The sequence below is a fragment of the Mauremys mutica genome, chromosome 3 (genome assembly GCF_020497125.1).
Source record: "Mauremys mutica isolate MM-2020 ecotype Southern chromosome 3, ASM2049712v1, whole genome shotgun sequence".
In the NCBI taxonomy this organism is placed as follows: domain Eukaryota; kingdom Metazoa; phylum Chordata; order Testudines; family Geoemydidae; genus Mauremys; species Mauremys mutica.
Window position 1 is genome coordinate 120,605,659 of NC_059074.1, and position 20,588 is coordinate 120,626,246.

General features: G+C 40.6%; 1 protein-coding gene across 1 annotated transcript in view; it reads left to right on the forward strand.

The window, feature by feature from the left end:
* IGF2R (insulin like growth factor 2 receptor) overlaps positions 1 to 20,588 on the forward strand; it is a 97,741-nt gene that overhangs the window by 35,579 nt on the left and 41,574 nt on the right. The window contains exons 15-28 of the mRNA XM_045010132.1: positions 307 to 457; positions 1,278 to 1,455; positions 2,238 to 2,353; positions 2,982 to 3,147; positions 6,105 to 6,284; positions 7,483 to 7,584; positions 8,502 to 8,603; positions 9,203 to 9,380; positions 11,067 to 11,234; positions 13,944 to 14,087; positions 15,313 to 15,491; positions 15,948 to 16,035; positions 17,608 to 17,817; positions 18,758 to 18,888. Of these exons, the coding sequence (XP_044866067.1) occupies positions 307 to 457; positions 1,278 to 1,455; positions 2,238 to 2,353; positions 2,982 to 3,147; positions 6,105 to 6,284; positions 7,483 to 7,584; positions 8,502 to 8,603; positions 9,203 to 9,380; positions 11,067 to 11,234; positions 13,944 to 14,087; positions 15,313 to 15,491; positions 15,948 to 16,035; positions 17,608 to 17,817; positions 18,758 to 18,888 (2,093 nt within the window). The remainder of the gene's footprint in view (positions 1 to 306; positions 458 to 1,277; positions 1,456 to 2,237; positions 2,354 to 2,981; positions 3,148 to 6,104; positions 6,285 to 7,482; positions 7,585 to 8,501; positions 8,604 to 9,202; positions 9,381 to 11,066; positions 11,235 to 13,943; positions 14,088 to 15,312; positions 15,492 to 15,947; positions 16,036 to 17,607; positions 17,818 to 18,757; positions 18,889 to 20,588) is intronic.

A 20,588-nucleotide genomic window follows, 5' to 3' on the forward strand; every position in this document is an offset into this window, starting at 1 on the left:
TCTGACGTTGAGAATCAGATCCTATTCGTTCTTGACAGTAGTAAAATGTACTTGACAGTTGTGCAAAAGAAATAAGAGTTCTTAACAGAGCATTCAGATTAGATGAAAAGACCTGTAAAATGTGTAAGAGCATCTGCTTTAGTCAAATTACACCTGTATTTATCTACTTGGTTTAGAAAATAAAGTATAGCTTATAGTCTTGACTGTAGGCCAAGGGCTTTCAGAAAGATGAGACAAGGAAAAAAACTGAAAACAAATCTGAATATACTGAACAAGTGTGGTGGTCTTTCATTTGCTTCTCACTAGGATTTTCTTTTGACTTGTCACCATTAACCAAGAAAAGCGGCAGCTATGTCATTAACACAACCGATTATGACTTCTACATAAATATTTGTAGCAGTGTGCCAGAGGAACACTGTCAGCTAAAATCAGCAGCAGCATGTCAAGTGGCAAAAAGGCAAGTATCTTCAGTCTCGTATAATCTCTAGTACTTGGTCAGTTTTTGTACATAGTGCATTAGGTGCCTGTCTCTAGATGTGGTCATGCAGTAACTAGCTTGCTGAAGTTAATTATGAAGTCCTGTAATTCTTTCAAACTTACTGGTAAAGGAGCGCTAAGCAATATGTAAAAAAGTCTCGCTTCACAGCTCCCACTTGAGGGAGGCAGGGGGAACCCTTGGAGACTTTAGTTATGAGAGTTATACTTTAATTTCACTTAAAGAACAGTTCTGTTCTGCAAAGTGATTGTAAAAATAGCACCTTATTATTCAATAAATGTTTTGATGGACCAAATTCTGTCCTCACTGAAAATGGCTAGGTTGGATAGGTGTGACCGAGGCCAGAATTTGGCTTGTAGAGTGGTTATGTATGTGTTTTGTGAGAGACCAGTTATGCTGCTAGACTCTAGGTTCAGTTTGCAGGACTAAAAGTGGGATAAAATCATCCCCTCTACTTGTAAATGGGGAGGAATTGCTCTGGAAGCCATAAAGATACAATAAACCTGGATCCCGTCCCCCCTTGCCACATATAGTCACTTTCAAAGAAGACCTCCACTTCAAAGAATAAGGGTATTACTCTCCATATACTAATGCTAATGTGGCTCAGAACTAGCATTTTGAAAACTTGGTTTCCCTCCAAGGCTTGTTAGATTTACATCAATTATTTACTCTGTGTGGGTGCACACACCCTAGCTTTTAAGTTGTGTCTTATGAGTTCAGTTAGCATTTGATTTAAATAAGTTCTTTTCTTTTCAAGCTATATGTGTTTTTGCCTTTTTAGCAAGGAACATACCTGGAGTCTAGGAGAACCCAGTTCCAAACTTTCCTATTATGATGGAATGATTCAGTTGACCTACAAAAACGGTACGACCTACAACAATGAAAAGAAAACACAGCGATCTACCCTTATAACTTTCCTTTGTGATTATGAAGCTGGAATAGGTCAGCCTGAATACCAGGTAAGAACTTCCAAATGACCAAGAGGTCATGGGTGGAAACCCCTACATTTCAAGGATCTCTGATTCTCAGCTGCATTGTCTGTGTGAAACCTGTGTTTAAAAAAAAAAAAAAAAAAAAAGTCCAACTCCCAGCAGCTGCAGTGGGGATTCTGATAAAAGGCATTTTGAATTATTGCAAAGCATCTGCCTCTAGCTACAGTCATAATCTTGAGAGCTGCAAAGTTGGGTTTTTTTTGTTTTTTTTTTTGGGTCTGGCATTCTGAGCAACAGCAGGGTGTTTGCCCTGATCTGGCTAATTTCCAGCTTGAATAATTATGTTTTGCTTCTGCACCAAACTATGGTTATTGGCGCTGCACCCATACCTTATATTCTTCTGTAGTTTCCTTTGGATAAAAGTAGAGTTGGCCATTGTGGATCTGAGGAGGCTGCATTGCAGTGACTGAAGCTATATGCAGGAGTAACTTGTTAAAGTGCTGTGGAATCCGGTGGCATGAAAGATGCTAAATTAATGAAGAGATTAAGTTTTGATAACTGAACTGGGGGAAAATACACAATGGAGAGGATGACAACAGACAGGAGAGCTACAGAAATCAGCAAGCTGTGGATCCCAAGTTTTTGCAACCTAAGAGAGCATAGGTTGGATATTCCCCATGTATAAGGGAACAGGCCCATTTTACCCAAGTTAAAAGGCATATCAGATCATAATATTCTTAGAAGCCATACCATTCTGACCTATTCTGCAGTCTATTTGTGACTGTCTTCCTATGATTCTGGTAACTTAGGTAGAAGACAATTACACATACAACTTTAAATGGTACACTAAATATGCCTGTCCTGAGATGCCATTGGAATGTGTTGTGACTGATCCCAACACCATGGAACAGTACGATTTATCAAGGTAAGAGAAGTAAATAGAGTTGTAACCTGAAGAACAAAACCTGCATGTAAAAACAAATGTCCTATCTAGCAAAGTCTCACTGTAAATTAATTTGGTGTCTGCTACTTAGACAACATTAGAAACCAGTGATCATCCTTTACAATCTTGAATTGTAAAGGACTAGCAAAAATGAAGGAAAAAGCATATCCCTATTTTTAGGAGGCACACTGCTGTGCCTGTCATAGTTGTAAATTGATTAGTGCCCTGCATTGTATTGTGTGGTGTGGGTTTTTTTGGCTGACTTTGCACAACCATTTTTGCTATCAATCAGAGCTTTGTCTCTGTTTTGTAGTCTGCAAACAAGCACAGAAAGGTGCAGTTAACTTAAACATTCTGCAGCAAAAAATTTATAACTTTGTTACCTTGTTTACTTCTGATTGTTGCAATGATAATAGCAAATAAGGGAGACACTATATTTGCTGCTTCTGAACTAGTTGTTGCATAGTTTTTTTTTTTGTTTTTTTTTTTTGAAGAATTGATTTAGCTTGCCTCTTGCCACTTCACAAATTATAATCTCTAGTTCTCTCCATTTCTAAGAGGAATGTGTATTGTAATTTAAGAATATAAATATTTCACTTTGGCAATTCAGTTTATCAAAATCCGAAGATAGAGGTGAAAACTGGTATGCCATGGACGACTCTGAACCAAATGAGCGCAGGAAGTATTACATAAATGTCTGCCGCCCTCTGGTTCCTGTTGCAGGGTGTGATCGATATGCTTCAGGCTGTCAGATGAAGTTTGAACAAGATGATAATGTGAGTATCACTTCCACCCTTAGCACCAAAAGTTAGTGCATCAAATGTTATGTATAGATCAAAGATCCATTTTAAGTGCCTTCTGACTGTAGGAGGGTGAAAATAATGGCCTGTGGGACCATAAGCATTTGCACAATCACTAGCAGGTCTTTCAGTAGGACTGTGCTTTGTAGTTTAGTAGCTCCAGTAGTTAAGGGTCAAACTTGCCCTCACAATCCTGTAAATCTGGCATTACTCCAGATTTACAGAAGAGCAAAATTCTACCTTTTAAAACCACACAGTCGCCTGAGGGCTGGCCATACTATAACCATCAGTCTCCCATTCCTGTCGCTCCTCAGTCACTTATCTTTCCTTGTTCACCTTATTGATTTGCAGCCAAAATCTGCATTGCATATTGTGAGGGTGGATAGTCTTATGCCTTAAAGGGCATAAACATGTAGGTCAAGAAACTCTGGCCTCTTTCTTCCTCTTCCATGGGAGCAGAATCTCAAGATTCTTCCCCCTCCCAATCTAAATCTCACAGGCTTTTGTAAGTAGGCGCCTTTGAGATTTTGGTCCACTCTTAAACTCTTCGGTTTATTTAACCAAAAAATAGTAATAAAAAGAAAAAGGTTGGGGAGCCTGGTGTTGGTGTGGTGACAGTGCAGCCAATGTCACAGAAGAGTCTCTGGAGCATGTGTGTATCTGCAATCCACTGCAGGAAAACAGCAAGAGCAGGAACATACCAGGAAGAGCGAGGAGAGGTCCCCATCCACAGATTTGTCAATCACTCTCCTGCTTCCTGTTAAACAGTCAAATTTAACAGATTTCTGCTTCACATCTGCATCGTGAAGCAATTAACATGCCACGGAGCTTGTACCCACTCTGGTGCAAGTTCTCAGGCCAGATCCTACACAAACTGAGAGCCTCTTAAAATACTTTAACATGCTATTCACTCATCCACAGCCTTTGTTTGGTCTTACTTTCTACATTAGAGTGAACTGTGGTAGAGAAGGGCGTGAGAGTAAAAGCAAACCACAGCCTCTCCTTCTGAGCTGTTTCCTGGCTTCTGGGCTCTGATACTGCTATTTTGTTAGCTTTTTCCTGGGTAGACATACCCTTAGTCCAGTGGTCCCCAACGTGGTGCCCGCAGGTGCCATGGCACTCACCGGGGCATTTATGTGCGCCTGCCTAATACCCAGCAGGGGAGAGAAGCCGTGGCCTGGCACCTGACGGGGACAGAGAACTCCGGGGCTGTGGGCGCTGGTGATTTCTGTCCTCGCAGCTTCTCTACGGCTTCTTTCTTCTCTCTGGATTCATATATTATGTTATTTTCGTATTATTTAATGTACAAATACAAAATAAGCCTTGAAAAATTGTTGGTGGTGGCTACACTCTTCTGAAAACGTGAATGGCCACAAAAAGGTTGGGGACCACAGCCTTAGTCTCTCTGTGCCTCAGTTCCTCACCTGGGAATAGGGAGAATTTCCTAAGTCACAGGGGTGTAGACAATAAAATCCATGACTGATTGTGAGGTGCTCAAATTTGATGGTGATGAGGGCAATACAAGTACCTAGATTGAGTGGGGAAAGATTTTGTGTAGCTGTATATCTGGAAAAATTGTTTCAGCAGTGTTTCTCTGCAAGACCCTGTCTATGACTGATGGAGACAGATGGCATTCCTTTTGTGAAGAGCTGCATTAGTTCTCTGCAGTTCTAAGAGTAAGAAATGGACACTGTTGGCTAAATCAGTAATCTATCCATTTCCAGAGCCTCACATTTGGATTTGCCTTGGTTTGCAAATGGAAATGAGTTTGGTAGTTACTGCCCCCTGGTTGGTGGGTGGATGTTCCCATCAGTTGTCATACACAATTGGCAATCTCTATGCAGTGTGAGTCGGTTAGTAGAAAAACCCTTGCTGCTTTGCATCAAGATGGAGTTACAGTAAGGAAACATGCATAATAGTCCATCATCATCAGCCATTCACTTCCCTGGACATCAGAACTGCAGAGGATTGTTATTGTTGGTCCTGATGACACATTGCATACCCAAAAATCTACTTTGGCTCTATCCTAAGGAAACCTAGCATGTCACTTATTGGAAATGCCCTGAAGTCCATGACTGCTTGGTCTCTCACAAGAGCAGTACAAACTGCAGAAGCATCAAATGTGAGATGAAAGCTTTTACAAACTCTCTCTCTAAATCAGTGACACCCAAATTCTGAGTCATAGAATCATAGAATTCAAGATCAGAAGGGACCAATATGATCATCTAGTCTGACCTCCTGCAAGATGCAGGCCACATAAGCCGATCCCCCCACTCCTTTAGCAAGCGACCCCTGCCCCATGCTTCGGAGGAAGGCGAAAAACCTCCAGGGCCACAGCCAATCTACCCTGGAGGAAAATTCCTTCCCGACCCCAAATATGGCGGTCAGCTGAACCCCGAGCATGCGGGCAAGACTCTCCAGCCATACCCTCTGGAAAAAGGTTAAGAATATCATATCATTGACCCATGTACTATTTACCAGTGCGCGTACAATCCTTCTTAAAAGCTTGTTCAGTCTATTTACTTCACCACATCAAGTTCACGTATGACAGATGGTGATACCCCCCTGCTCTAAATCTTTTTGCTGAGCTGTAGTTAGCTGACAAACAGAGATTGTTGCCTCTAAAGGTTTTGGGTAACCTCTTAGACACCTTCCTGTAAACCAATACTTAATAGATAGAATTGATCTTGCTTTGATGGGACTGTTGAATGTCAAGATAATTTGAGGGATGGGGGGAAGGTAGATTTCTTAACCTCTCAGTTGCTGTTTCACAATTAACTGCATCTTTAAAACAAGGATATTGCGGAATGTCACTTTGGCACAGCAAATAACTCTGAGTATAGCTGAAAAGAGGAAGCTTGATTTTAGTTTATTTACTTTTGAGAAGCAAGCGCTGTTTCATTGACATCCTTTTTTCCCCCCCTTCATTCTAGGGTTCCTTTTCTGAAACCACTTCTATTAGTAACCTGGGGATTGCTAGCAAAGGCCTAGTAATTGAAGGACATGGTCGAGTCCTTCTAACCTATACAAATGGTTCTGTGTGCATCAATGCTGATGAGAAGAGGACGTCCTATACAACCATAATCCATTTTACCTGCTCCAAGGGCACTCTTGTAAGGATGGAAATGCTTTTAGTAGTCTCCTCATTGTACTAATGTTTTCTGAGGCTTTGTATGGGGTACAGAAGCAGTGTCATACTGGAGACATGTTGAAGACTGAATAGTGATTTCTCCCCCTCCTTCCGCCCCCAATCACTGTAGTGCTTCAGTGATGTGTATATAGAGTTGACTTGCATTAAGTCTTGTTTGTTAGCCAAATTAAAAAAAAACAACAAAAAACTCCCTAACATTTGAGAAGTTAATGGTCTGATCTGGAGGCCATATTTAAGACTGGCTGTCATCTGACCCTGATACGCATGAGGATTTACACGTGTAACTCTACTAGTCTTAAATTATACATACATATTGTGAGTTCTCTAATGTGACCATAGGGAGAGGATAGATCCAAAATGAGGAAACCTATGTACTTTATAAGGCAACCAGACTTAAGTTTCACTGTCTCTATGCCTTGTCATGTATGTATAACTGTTTCCCATTTGTTTATATCAAAACTACAATTACCTAACTCCACATAAGCAAGGGAATTCAGATTTAAGGTGGAAAGCCTGGAATAATACTTGTTGCTGCTGAAATATTGCATGACTCTGAGATCAGTGCATAACATCATGCTCAGAATCTTAGTACAAAGAACATAGGATATATTTGTGTGGATTTTAGCACTTACTCCGCACTGCTTTGCTTTTGCGGGTAAGATGGACCTATAACATTCGATCACAGTAAACTTCTGAGTATTTCTTATCTGAAATAGTTAAACTAACCCTCTAATGCTTCATGGCTCTATTTACCCAATATTCCATAACAGTAACTGCTTGCTTACCATAATGGACTATATGCTAAGTCCTGAAATTTATGAAAAATACAATTTTAATTGGATTAGATAAGTGTATAAGTAGGACTTTTTGTTGTTAATACAGGTCTTTAATACAATTAACTATTCAGTCTAAAGTGTAGGCACCCTACATAGTGAAAGTCTTGAACTCTTGGCTGAGGAAAAAGTACCACAAAGTGCATGTGCAGTAACATGATTTTTTTTTTAAGCCAGATTCTCAATCAACTGAGAATTTGCCCCTGAGCTCTTATTAAAATAGCAAATTGCCAAGAATTAGTAGTTTTGACATAAGGTGAAACACTGATGCACTTGAAATTAGTCTTTTTAATTTTATTTTGTTCTCTTTGCAATTTGAATTTTCAGAATAGCAGCCCCAGGTTTATTGATAATCGAGAATGTGTTGTCACCTTTCTGTGGGAAACAGAAGCTGCTTGTCAAGTCACAACAACAAAAGATGAAACTCAGGTGAGAGTGGGGAGGGCTATTTTGTAGCCATTAAAAATTGTTCTTCATGCTCTGTTACTTGTTGTCCCTTTTTTCCTCACATTGTCTCCTGCAAAACTAGTTTTACCACAGTAGTTTTTAAAGTTAATCCAGAGCTACTGAAAGGGAACAGACTTAGAATACTCACAAGTGAAGTCCTCTGTTACGTGATCAATAGAGCAGGTACATCATGAGAAGCAGTAGTAGGGCCATTTGGGAAAATTGCCTTAATATACTAGAATGTTGACCTAGAAAAACCACTTCTGGAGATAGGGTAACTTACTTGCTATGATCATTGAATTCTTTGCTCCCCTGCGGAGACCGCCAACTGTATTGTATCTGTCTAGGGATTTATGCTCAGCTCATCACAGCTGCATCTGGATTTGTAAATACCTGTAGGGAGATCAGACTGATTTCACACTGGCAATTGAATAACCCTCAGATTTTTATGCACATCCTGGATTGGATCTAAATTAGTGACCATATTGCAAAAATCTGCATGTCCGTCTATAATTTCATTCTCCCTCATTTAGTTCTCCTTAATTGACTTTTCAGACTTGCTTTATAGAGCATTATGTTCAGTTGTACCAATATACCAGTGGTGCGTGCTTTCTTGGGTAGCTTCACAAACAGTAAATGGGCAGCTGTTCTTGCTCCACACTAAAGAATATGTGGTGTTACTGCTATTAGTCTAAATTTAAATCTCAGTTAGCCCTTGCCCAAATTACGTTGTACCTATCTTGGTCATTAAGCATATTTGTAAAGGTTCAATTTTTTAAAAGCTAAGTATGTAACTTCTCTTTAAAAATTTAAAAAAAAATTCCAAGTTTATCTGCAGGTCCCTTCTTAAAATAACTAACCTCTTCCTTCCCCTCTCAACCCCACCTAATTTTTTTCAGTCCTGCTCTGTGAGAGATCCAAACAGTGGCTTTTTGTTCAACATGCAACCACTAGCTTCAGAAAAAGGCTATATAACCAGCGGAATTGGGAAGACATTTATGGTACTTTTAAATTTTATTTTTTAAATGTACAAACTGCAGCTAGCCAAAGCTGCGTTCATGCTTTCTGGTTTTAGTTGGTAAAGTGGAAAGTTTGACTACTGATCCTGTCCTTTGTGCCAGTATCCTTATGGGTCAGCCAGGCAATGCCCTACTTTGGGAGAGGAGTTAAAGGCAGTTAAGTAGTATTTTCAGTGGCTGGTGAGAAGAAATTTTGAGGAAAGAGTCAAACTGACAACTAGTACACCTCAAAAGTAACTTTAAAGGCATCTTTCTGATGCTGATAAAATTATAAAACAGGTGTAGTTTTTGCTGTATTTCTGGCTATACTACACTGTGTGCTCCATTTTCTTTTGGATGGTGGTGGGGAGTCATAAATGGAGAAACTACCCTCTCTGTACTGATGTCAACATACATAAAGGAAGTAAGCAAGAACCAGGGTGAGTGCAGAAATGGGGAATTTAATTATCCTGTATAGAAAGTGTCTGCTGCTTTTGGCTCACAGGAGGACTATGTTCTGATGTTGCTTTTTCTGTGGGAATGATTCTCAACATTAATTCTCCAGGCAAGTTAACATTATTCACATTTTAATTTTTTTTTAGTTAAATATTTGTGGACCAGCACCAGATTGTGGTGATGGTGGTGACGGAAAACCAGCTGGTGGATGTGAAGTAGAAGGTCTAAATTCAGTGAGGATAGTGGGATTGGACAAAACCCTCTCTCTGTCCTCGGAAGGATTTCTAACTCTTACCTATAGAGGCAATTTTGAAGTAAAATCAGGTGAGTTCAAAATCCTGTGCTACAGTTTCAGTGAATTGGCATTTGCTTTAGCTCTATGGTAGTGTTTTCATTCCCAGGCCCTGCTATTTGTGCACAAAATCCGTATTTAAAGCTGTCTGAAAAACCCAAATTAATTTCTACAAAAAGTTCAAAGGAAATGGGAATTTTTCATTCTGCAGAAAAGCTGAGTTAAGACTCTCTCAATTTTTCTGTGAAACAAATGTGTTAAAATTTTCATAGTTTATCGAAACCAAATGTTTTGGGTTTAAGTTTACTTTCTTTTTCTCAGTGTTTTTAACTTAATACAAATCAGAGGAAACATCCCCTCCTCTCTGCGCTCTCCCCGCCCCCCACATACACACACTGGAAGAGTGGGAAGGGGGATGGGGAAAAACCAAAATGAAAGTTTCAATTTGAAACTAAAATCAAGTTATGATCACTTTGGGCGCGCTTTTTTTTTTTGGCAAAACAGTGGCTGAATTCAATTATTCACAAGTTTTCAATTTGTTTGACAAACAGCTTTTCAAACACTTTGATCAGTAACTTTTAATTAGCTCTAGGTGGCATACTGTCTTGAATGACTACTCCTATTTCTTATCAAGACTAACTTTCTGAAGCTGAAACATGCTAAGGAAACTGTTCACTTGTATGTCTGAATGTACTCAGTTTCTGGGTTCCAAGCTGGGAGACATGGAGTTTATTGGGAAGGGAATGTGGCCGTTTGAGAATGGAGCACTGGACAGGAAGGGTTGATGTACAGTCTTAAAACTAAGCATAATACTTAAATGATACTCCATAGATTGAAGATCTGTCACCATGACAGTTAGCACCAAACATACTGTTGCTGGGTGCCATAGAAAATGGACAACCTGCAATTATGAAGAGTAACTGGAAAGTTGATATCTAACATCATAATGTCAGAAATACTAAGTAAAGCTCAAGCTTCTTGGCACTGCTTCTTAAGGCCCTATGTAACTTAGGTTCTCTCTATTTGTCTGATTTAGTGTGTCTTCTGGTCTCCCTTCATGCCCAACCTACTGCACTCAGCGATGCCAGACTTGAGACTCTATTTGTTCTGTTTTTGCTTGGAAGTTATTCCATTGGGATAGGCCAAAAGAGTACTGCAGTTTCTGATGCTATAATTGTTTCCTTAATGTCTGAGCCAAGATCCTTGACTTTGCCTAGAAATCAGAGCTCACTTTCTCATGGATAACCTGTCAGCAACCATGGCAACAATATCCGATGCCTGAACAGTGATGGGGCGTGTATATGTATGTGCTGCTTTTTTTTGTGGTCAAGGGTTCAAGAGCATAGTTCTTACTGGGCATACTCGTTTCTGAAATCAGCCTCAGCGGCCCATGATTTGTTATGCTTCCTATGACAAGTCGGTTTAAACTGGGGTGTTTTTTGTTTTGTTTTTGACTCTAATTGGCAGTTGAATAATTCCGGCTCAGATCCTCTAAACGCTCCCTGTTTGGAAGTTTTGTTTTGTAATTCTAAACACTGCAGACAACAAGGTAGAATTTTTCTGACCAATATTAAGGTTTACAGTTTGATTTAATGCAACAAATGGATATGTTGAGTTAGTAGAGTGACTGTTAGAGTGCTCATTTTTCTTTATTCTGAGATTAGAAAACAAATCTCATTTGCACCCAACAACAGATCATGTGCTGTATTTTCACACAGGAGCATCTGACACTTTTACAGTGACTTTCATCTGCAATGACTCGTACCCTGGAGAACTTAAATTTGTGGATGAAGAAATAAACAGTGCAGCAGGCATCCATAATACTTTCTTTGAGTTTCATACAGCCTTAGCCTGTTCCCCTGCTCCAGTAGACTGCCAGGTTACTGGTAAGTACACTGTGGGGAGGTGTTCTATGAAATGCATATCAGGGAGGTGAGGGTAACTGAATGAAAGGTAAAGCTTTCTGTGGAGATGGTTGAAAGTTTGAGGTAGGGTCAAAAATGTCATTGTCTTCAGGATAAGCGTCTAGATGAACTCTTCTAACCCTTGTTAGCACTAGTTTTGATTCTTTTATAAAAATGAGCTCAAAAATGTAATGATTACAGTTTATAAATAAGTATGTAAAAACATGTGGGTAGATGACTCATGGGGGGCTAAACTTCAGTTATTTAATGGTGCATATTAATTATTGTTTCCTAATGTAGCACTCTTTTTTTTCCTAACATTTTAAAAGTTAGATGTGTATTTGATCAGTAATCTACATCTGAGTCACATGTTGCACTGTTTTCCCTAGTGGCTTGGCTCATTACCACTCTGTTTTGTCACATGTAAACCCTACCGATAACTTCTTTGCACCTGCAGAATGTGCTGCAGCACATCTTGTTAGGAGGCTGCTAAAGAAGCAAATATTGATAGCGATGATTGTTAGTGAAAGTGGGGAATTTGGATTTCCAGGGGTGCTTTATCTGATATGTTATGTGGTTGCTGTTTGTATTTTTAAGTATTTGTTAGAAATGCCCAGAGTACTGACATTGGTGATGCTGCTTATTTAGATAAGTAAAACGACTTGTTCCTTATCTCAGTATGATGAAGCTGCAAATCTTTCCTGATTTTATGACTATAAATGACTTGGAAACCATGTGGTAGCTTTTTGTTTTTTGGTGTCTTAAGCTGGGATTGTCCTCAAAAAGGTGTTTAACTAAAATACTTCATTTACGTGGCTGAGTAGTACCTAAAAGGAAGCGGCTCTCTTCACAACTGTTAACACCATTAGAAGCCTGAAAATGGAAGGTTCCTCTGTTGCATGCCAGTAGTGTCTCATGTTCCTAGGCTACTAGACTTTCCCTCTTCTAAGAAGACTGCATAAAAGCCTTAGTTTTAGGAGAAAGCTAGGATCTAATTGACTTTGCAAATAGATATATATGAAATTTTGACCCTACCAAGCTTGATAGCTGCCATTTGCAACCACTCTATTCTTTAGTCTGGACTGGAAAGAGTCAGCTGTCTGGTCATTTGCATGTGTCTGTATGTCATGCAGCTAGGTCTGAATAATATTATTAGTCATCCCGAATTAGAGGATGTCGACAATCTCAGTTTGTATTGATCGGCCATAGCATAGCTCCAAAGATCAGTTGGGGAAGAATAACACTTACTGCGTTAACTACAGGACCATTTGCCTCGTTGTGCTGGTTGAACTGCACGTTATTGCTGTAGCTGGTGATCTGCTTCCCACTATGCAATGTGGTTCTTCTCAAAGTCATAGACCCCCCACCATCAGTGTGGTCAGTTGCCAGTCACTCGAAGATCGTCTGTCTGAAATACTCACTTTGTGCAGACCCTGTTTCAGCTTCTTTTGAAGCATTTCATCCACCCTCCACTTAGTTATCAGAGCTTAATTCAGAATACAGAATTTGTTTTGATTGATAGGTTTCAGGCATACAACTTACATAACCAGTCCATCAGAGTGTCCATATCAGTTGGATGCAAAGCAAATAACTCTTGATACCAACTGAACCAGCTTTTGACAAGACTTCCATATTGGATGCTTGGACCTACCATTTGATGCCCAGCTGTCATTGTAGGTGTTGCAAATAGAAACTGTCAAGATTTTTTTTTAATGTGCTTTTCGTAATTGGTCCATGTTTCACACCTGTAGAGCATTAATCCTTATACCCATAGAGCTGTGAGAACAGCATTATGCCCTTTGATTTGTCTGTAGACAGATTCTGTATTACTTCCAGATTCAGTGATAAGTGACCACATGCAGCAGTATTAGGTCTATATACTGTTCATTTGGAAGGCTGTGCCATGGGGGAAAAAATTTGCTTGGGGAAAAATATCAAAACATTTTCATTGAGAACTGTATGTACAACATTTGAGCCCAGTGAGATCCTGATCCTGTTTGGGTGCCACCTCAGTTTAGATAGCTTAAAAACATGCTCCACCAAGTGTACTTAATTTAGGAGTGGGTTCTTGTCTCTTTTCCGTAGTGTACCACATTAACAACAAATGGGAGAGGAAAGGTCCAGAAGTCTATTTCATAACATTCCTCTGACAATTACCTCAATGCTTGCATGGAAAACTAAGGGAAATTAATACATTTTCTAGCTGTCCATACATGTATTAGAGAGATGAAGTGGGTGAGATAATTTATTGGACCAACTTCTGATGGTGAGAGAGACAAGCTTTCCAGCTTACACAAAGATGACCTGAAGAAGAACTCTGTGTAAGCTGGAAAGCTTGTGTGTCTCGCCAACAGAAGTTGGTCCATTAAAAGATACTACCTCACCCACTTTGTCTCTCTTATGTCCTGGGACCAACATGGCTACAGCAACACTGCATGCAGTTTGGTATAACAGAGTGAGTCTTTTTTGGCTGGCCAGCTAGCTTTTCATAAACCTTCTGCAGGGGTCCTATGGATCAGTTTGGCAACTGCTGCCTTAATTAATAAATTCATATTGGTAACGAGACTCTTAGTATGTATTGAGGAGCCATCTAACCTTGTAACAAGAACATGGCAAAGAAGGTCAGGTTTTTTTAATATACAGTACCATATATATCCCCTCAATTTATTGTACATCCCAAATACATTTCAGATGCAGCTGGAAATGAGTATGATCTAAGTCTCTTGAGCAAAGAGGGAGAGCCCTGGATTGCTGTAGATACTTCAAAATATGCAAAAACAAGAACTTTCTATTTGAATGTTTGCAAGCCTCTACCTTATGTGCCCGGATGCCCTGGTAAGCTGACAGTGGTGCATTAAAATGCTCTCTTCCTAGCTTGTGGTTTATGACTTAAGTACCAATTTGAGTAATTTTTATGAAGTAAAGAATTGATATTTAATTCTTTCTGTGTTGTGTTTATTTTAGGATTGAACCAGTTTGCTGTTAGTACATGCTATAGCAAAGGTGGTAGCCATAAATACATTTAAAAAAAAAAAAGCCCCTTCTGTTTATCTTAATGTGGTAAGACAACTTGCTGGAAACACAATCATGAATAAATAAACTTAGCAAGGTGCATTTTCAGTCTAACAAAACAAAGTAAAGTTCTAAATAAAATGTGCTGTCAGCTTCAGATGAACTGGTGACACTTCTTATATAGCTGATCCCTGACCAGTTCACTCTTTATGAGCTACTGGATTTTTTGACCCACTCCTTTTTTTTTTTTTTTTAAATTACCATATATACTCGATCATAAGCCGGTTTGTTTATAAGCCGACCCCCCCCCCCCCCCCAAGATGGATAAGTAAAAATGGAAATTTTTTATATCCTGTTGATAAGCCGACCCTATAATTCAGGGGTCAGCAAACTTTGGGTCCCGGGCCATCAGGATAAGCCGCTGGTGGGCAGAGATGGTTTGTTTACTTTGAGCGTCCACAGGCATGGAGGTAAACCTAAGTAAATAAAGTGTCCCGGCGCGCCAGCTGCTTACCCTGATGGGCCGGAACAGCAACTGGTGGGGAAATCTTTTTGGGGGGGTGGGGGAGAAGCTGGGAGTCAGGGGAATAACCCCTGTGACCACCCCCCACATGACCCCACCCCTAGCCAGAGACCCCCACACACTCCCCATCTCTTCCCACCTTATCTGGGGAGGGCCAGGGGAGGATGTCTCTGACCTGGCCCCGGCCTGCTCCAGCGGGCCGGGCCAGGCCGGGCAGTGCGGCTGCTTCAGAGACTAGGGGGAGAGCAGCGTGGCCAGAAGTGGAGAGACTCTGGCCCCACCTCTTCCCTTCTGGCTCTGCTGGCAGTGCTGCCTCTCCTTGCTCCCTCTGCTGGGGGGAGGGTCTGTGCCCCACCTCTCCCTCTCTATACCCATTCATAAGCTGACCCCCATCTCAGGTGCTTCCCCTTTTTTTTACTAAAACAAAATTCAGCTTATGAATAAGTACATACAGTATGTCTACGTAAGTGGAGTTTTCTGTAATGAAAATGCAACATGCTGACATAAAATTTCCTATTCCTGCAGGTGGTGCAATAGGATCTTGTGTGAAATCTGCTGATAAAGGCCAGAACCTTGGTGTTATTCAGATAAGTCCTCAAGCTGCTACCGATGGGTCTCTTAGTATTCTTTACTTGAATGGTGACACATGCAAAGATAAACAGCGCTATTCTACACGTATCCTCTTTGAGTGTGATCAGACCCTAGTAAGTGTGTGTTGATTTTTATATAAAATTCAAATCCTAGTAATAGATCAGTCTTATGGCATGTAACAAAATGTATTTTTCTCCATTCCAGAAAAAAAACATAACTGGGGCCTCTAAATTTTGCTTAACAGTGTTTTTCAGTGTACTCTAATAACCAGAAAAGGGAAAATAACATTTTCATTGGTTTTTATTGAATAAAGTTTTATGCTGTGCAATACTAGACTCCCCATTATTACGCAATGAAAGTGGCTTTGTTCAGGGACCTGATTAATAGGGTTAAAAGTACTGGCATTAGATGTGAGTCTGCTCGAATTCAATCTTCATGAGTTAGACATACACTTTGATTTTGTTTGTTTATAAAATGCATTTATCTTCTCCCCTCTCACTGCTTACCCAGAAAGACAAACCTTTAAATATTAGAATTGGTGATTACTCCCCATGTGTTTTGTATTATAGGGCTCACCTATATTTCAGCATGAGGATGGTTGTGAATTTGTGTTTATCTGGAGAACCCTGGCAGCCTGTCCTGTCCATAGAGCAGAAGGTAAAAAAGTCTCTAAACTGGAATTAAATATGAAATGTGATCTTATTCCTTAATATTAAACAGTTTTGTACACAATGCTTTTGTGAAAATACTTGTGTAATTGCTCTTTCATACACAAAATCTCAGAGCACTAAAGGCTCATCTTGGTTATGAAGAGAGAGCTTTTAGTATCTGAAAAATCCACTGACCTGTGATGGTGGCAAAGAAACAAGTTGTGTACTTTTATGGTACACCGTGCTTCACGAAAGTTACAAAGTGTAACCTTCGGGTAGGGTGTGGCAGCACAGGTGTCGGACTCAGGCTCATAAACTTAGCCGTCATGCTGGTGGGGGCTGGGTACATTTTTATTTCAAGCTCTAATGTTAAATGTCATGGCTTCCAAAGAAGCCTTCTGGTAACTTCTGTGTGCCATTGTGATCCTGAACTTAGTTTTTCTCTGTTTAAATTGTCAGTGATGTATAAGCAAAAATCAGAACTTTTGTTATAAAAGTACTCTGAACCATTATTATTACTCTTGATAATGCTGTAGGATCAGTACTGCTGCAAAGGCCAATCCCATTAAAATTACCTTTATTTGGGCCCTAGTAAGCTTGGTGGCGTGTGGAGGGAATAGCTCGAAATATAGGGTGATGATTCTCAACACACAGGTGTCTTGGTTTGATTAAAATCTGTGTTTAAAAACATGGCACAAGAACCTTAGCTGGTGTAAATCAGTGTAGTTCCATCCATTGAAGGCAGTGAAGCTGTACTGACTTACACCAGCTTAGGGTTTGGCTCTTCAAGTTGCAGTTTAACCCACAACTACTCTAGTTCTTACATTTAAGTAAAGCGGTGATACACAGATAAAGTTTTATGTAAGTGTACATTGTGATGTCTGAACATAGGTCTGATCTGCAGTGGCAGTTCCTGAGTCGTCTTAGTCCACTATTGTCACCTGATGCTTAGAGAAAGGTGTAAGAGCGCTACACTAGACGGAAGTGGGATAAGCTGCCCATCCAAAACTGCTCTCCTCCTTGCTACCTTATTACTCATTCTCTATTTGCAGATCATTAATAAATAAAGGTCCAGGACCTGGCACTCCTCTGCTTTTTAACCTTTTGGCATGATGAAAGTTGACTAATCCTGCTCTGTCCTGCTTCCTAGACAGTTTTTGATCCATGGCCATATTTTGCCTCATGAGTCTATTTTTGAATACTGCTTTAAAACAGTGAATATTATAAGTTTTTTTTAATCTAACAATTTTAAGAGGTTATTTTAAAAAATTGTTGAGCTTTCCTCTTAATTGTCATTAAAAGCTAAATAAAAGAGTGAAACTCTTAAGTGGCTTCTCATGTGTTGCTTTAACTGAAGTGGCCTTCCAATAAAGTTTGGAGCAAAATTTACTCTAGGGTTCTTAGGAGTGATGGGCAGGAGGCTGCCTAGTAAGCACTGTCATTTGTGCAGGTTTGACTCTGCAGCTGTGAGTATGTATAACACACTCAGAGAGAGAGTGAGTGAGTATATTGCATAGCTTGTGTTTAGCTGTGTTAAATGTATTTGCAATTTAAGCCTTCTGTTAACTTTGATTTAAAGGAGATAACTGTCAAGTGAAAGATCCAAGGTACAATTTTGTGTATGATCTGAGGCCTCTTTCGGGGAAGGAGAAGAAAGTGAGTACAGATGAATACGACTACTATTTCAGAGTCTGTGAGAGAATAACGGAACCGTGCCGTCAGGCGAATCGTATGAGCAATGTGTCGTCATGCCAAGTAAAGAAGCAAGACCACTCTGTTAAAGTAGCAGGTATAGTAGTAGTTGGATTTATTGAGAGGAGTTGGGAGGGGGTTGCTGTGTCACTCTAGAAGTGAGAGTGCAGCTTTTCAGTGCCACTGTGCATCTCCAGGAGGTAAAGAACCACTGCCAAGCAGATCTTAATATAAAATAGTAAAACATCATTTAAGGAGCAGCTCCTACTTCTGTGTTCCCTAAAATGGCTTCTGTAAAACTAGAAGCTGTCCTTACCATCTCTTTCTGACTCTAATCAAATGCCCCATATCTAGTTGTCAGCTTTGAATTAGTCCTGTACTGCCACTCAACTGTAGGGTACAGACTACAGTGAATCAGTAGCTTGGGTTGGGAGTGACTGAGAGCACTATATCTGCTGGCGTGGCTTTCTATGAATCTTCACTGGCTAATGCACAAGTGTCAATGACAGGCTGTGGGGGAGCAGAATCCCTTGTCTTACTGGAGGCTGTTTGTAATGTGGTGCTTTGAGGGGAGTTAAGGGGCAGATGAGGTGGCTACGTCGGCTGGCAAATGGAGGACTGTGGCTTCAGCGAAAATGTCAGGATGATTTCAGAGTGGAGAGAAGAACCTGTGCACGTTCTGTAGTCTAACAGGCAATGATGGTAAACACACTGCAGAAGAGCACACGAAGCCTCTGACAGTATGGCTGTCTTTCTGCATAGAAATTTTCTTTTCTTTTCTTTCACAGCTAAGATTTAGTTATTCGATGTAGCTAAAAAACCTAATATCACCAGAAACCTGTAACTTCTATGTCATGATCTGAGACAGTATTGGCAGAAATGTATACTTGCTGTCCCTTACCTAGTTCTTGTGGCCCTGCTGGCAGAAGTATTGACTAGAACTATGCAGATGTACTGGATTAGCTTTCTATAGTTGGATTCAAATAGTAATTTGCTTCTATTTATTTCAACTGTTTTTTTTCTATCTAATTTAAAAGGTTTATATACTGAGAAGCTGACCTTTGAACATGGATTAATAAAAATCAACTATACCAGTGGGGAAAGATGCCACAAAATATATGAACGCTCAACTGCCATATTTTTTTACTGTGATCACAACACTCTGGAGGTTAGTATATCTTTTGTACACTGAGAAGTCTTTGGGAGCTGCAGAAAAAATAGTTTCTGAAATTATCCTTATGAGTTACCATACTTGGAGGGCTGGGGAGACAAGTGGAAGGGAAACTATGCATCTTGTTAAAGGAGGATTACACTTTTCTTGAAACAACACCTCTCACTGCCTCCCTCCCCCCCCATTCCTGACTGAGTTAAATTATTTTGTTCTCCTCAGTTGTGGGATAATGTGGCTAGATAGAAAATGCATCAGCAGCTAAATGAAGGGCACCCTGAGGTGGCATCTGGATGTCTGCCTGGCATGATGTGGGGACCTCAGGGAAATCTCTAGCACCATTCCTCTTACTGGAGAATTACTATGACTACAGAAGCTGAATCATGAGCTCTGAACTGGCTTTTAAAGGAGACTGGAAAAGGATCTTTCCTTATAAGGGAATAATTTGATTTTTTTTTAAAGTGTAAAACGCATGGCGTGAGGATGAGTAGCTTGTCCTACAGAAGAACAGGGCATTCTTTTTATTCTTCTGTTACACGTTAACTGAGATTTTATGTGTGTGTGTATGTGTATATGTGTGTGTGTGTATGTGTATATGTGTGTATATATATAATATATAATGTTTTTTATAACAAACATACCTTCTAAGTGAATTATTAGAAGGTACAGAATTCTGGGAAATATGTTCACCTTGATCATGTTAATCTTGCCCCTACAGACAGTGGTAGATTCCACCTTTAAGTCTGCCTGATCTTAGTAAGAGTGTGCTTGAAGCTCAGGGGTGGCTCCAGGCCCCAGCATGCCAAGCGTGTGCTTGGGGTGGCATGCCACGGGGGGTGCTCTGCTGGTCGCTGGTAGGGCGGCAGGCGGCTCGCCTGCGGGAGGTCCACCAAAGCCGTGAGACCAGCGGACCCTCCAGCGGACCAGCGCAGGCAGGAGGTCTACTGGAGCTGCCTGCCGCCCTCCCGGATACCGGCAGAGCGCCCCACGCGGTACGCCACCCTGCTTGGGGCGGCGAAATGTCTAGAGCCGCCCCTGTTGAAGCCAAGTTTTGAAACAAACGCTTCCAGAAGAGCTACATTGCAGAGCATGAATAACTTCCTGGAATATACTCGTCTGAGGATTAGGCCTCTTAGTTTGGAAGAAATATATTGCTGCACTGCTATGTTCCTAAAAGCCCCAACTTTCCGAAGCCAGGACTGCTTTTTTTTTTATGGCCATATTGGCAATTCCAGTTCTGCCACCCCCAATGAACCAAATCTGTCCCCTCATAAATGCAATTAATTTACATCTTCACAGGGCTGTTTCTGTAGCCCTCAATATTACCTTGAAGGTGAAGGTGGCCCTCCTCCTCCTGATCCCTCTGCTCCTTTTCCCCTAGCCCATACTCTGAAAGGACCAGTGGCTATGAGGTTGCTCTGCTTGCCTACTCCCATTTTGGAGGGAACTGGGCAGAAGCTAGCAGTTTTTTCCACTCTGATCCCTCTTTTTTTCTCTTTTCCTTCCTGGTTAAAGGAACAGTGGCCCTTACACTGCTCTGCTATTCCTCCCTCCCTACAATCCTCTAGAAGAGCCAGTGGTTCTTGACCCTTTCCTGTGGGTAACATTTTTACATGCCCTTGATGAATGGCTTTTTTTCTGAGCTCTGGTCGTGTATACACCACTTTAGGACTAGTAACATGTGAAGGTATCCTCTGCAT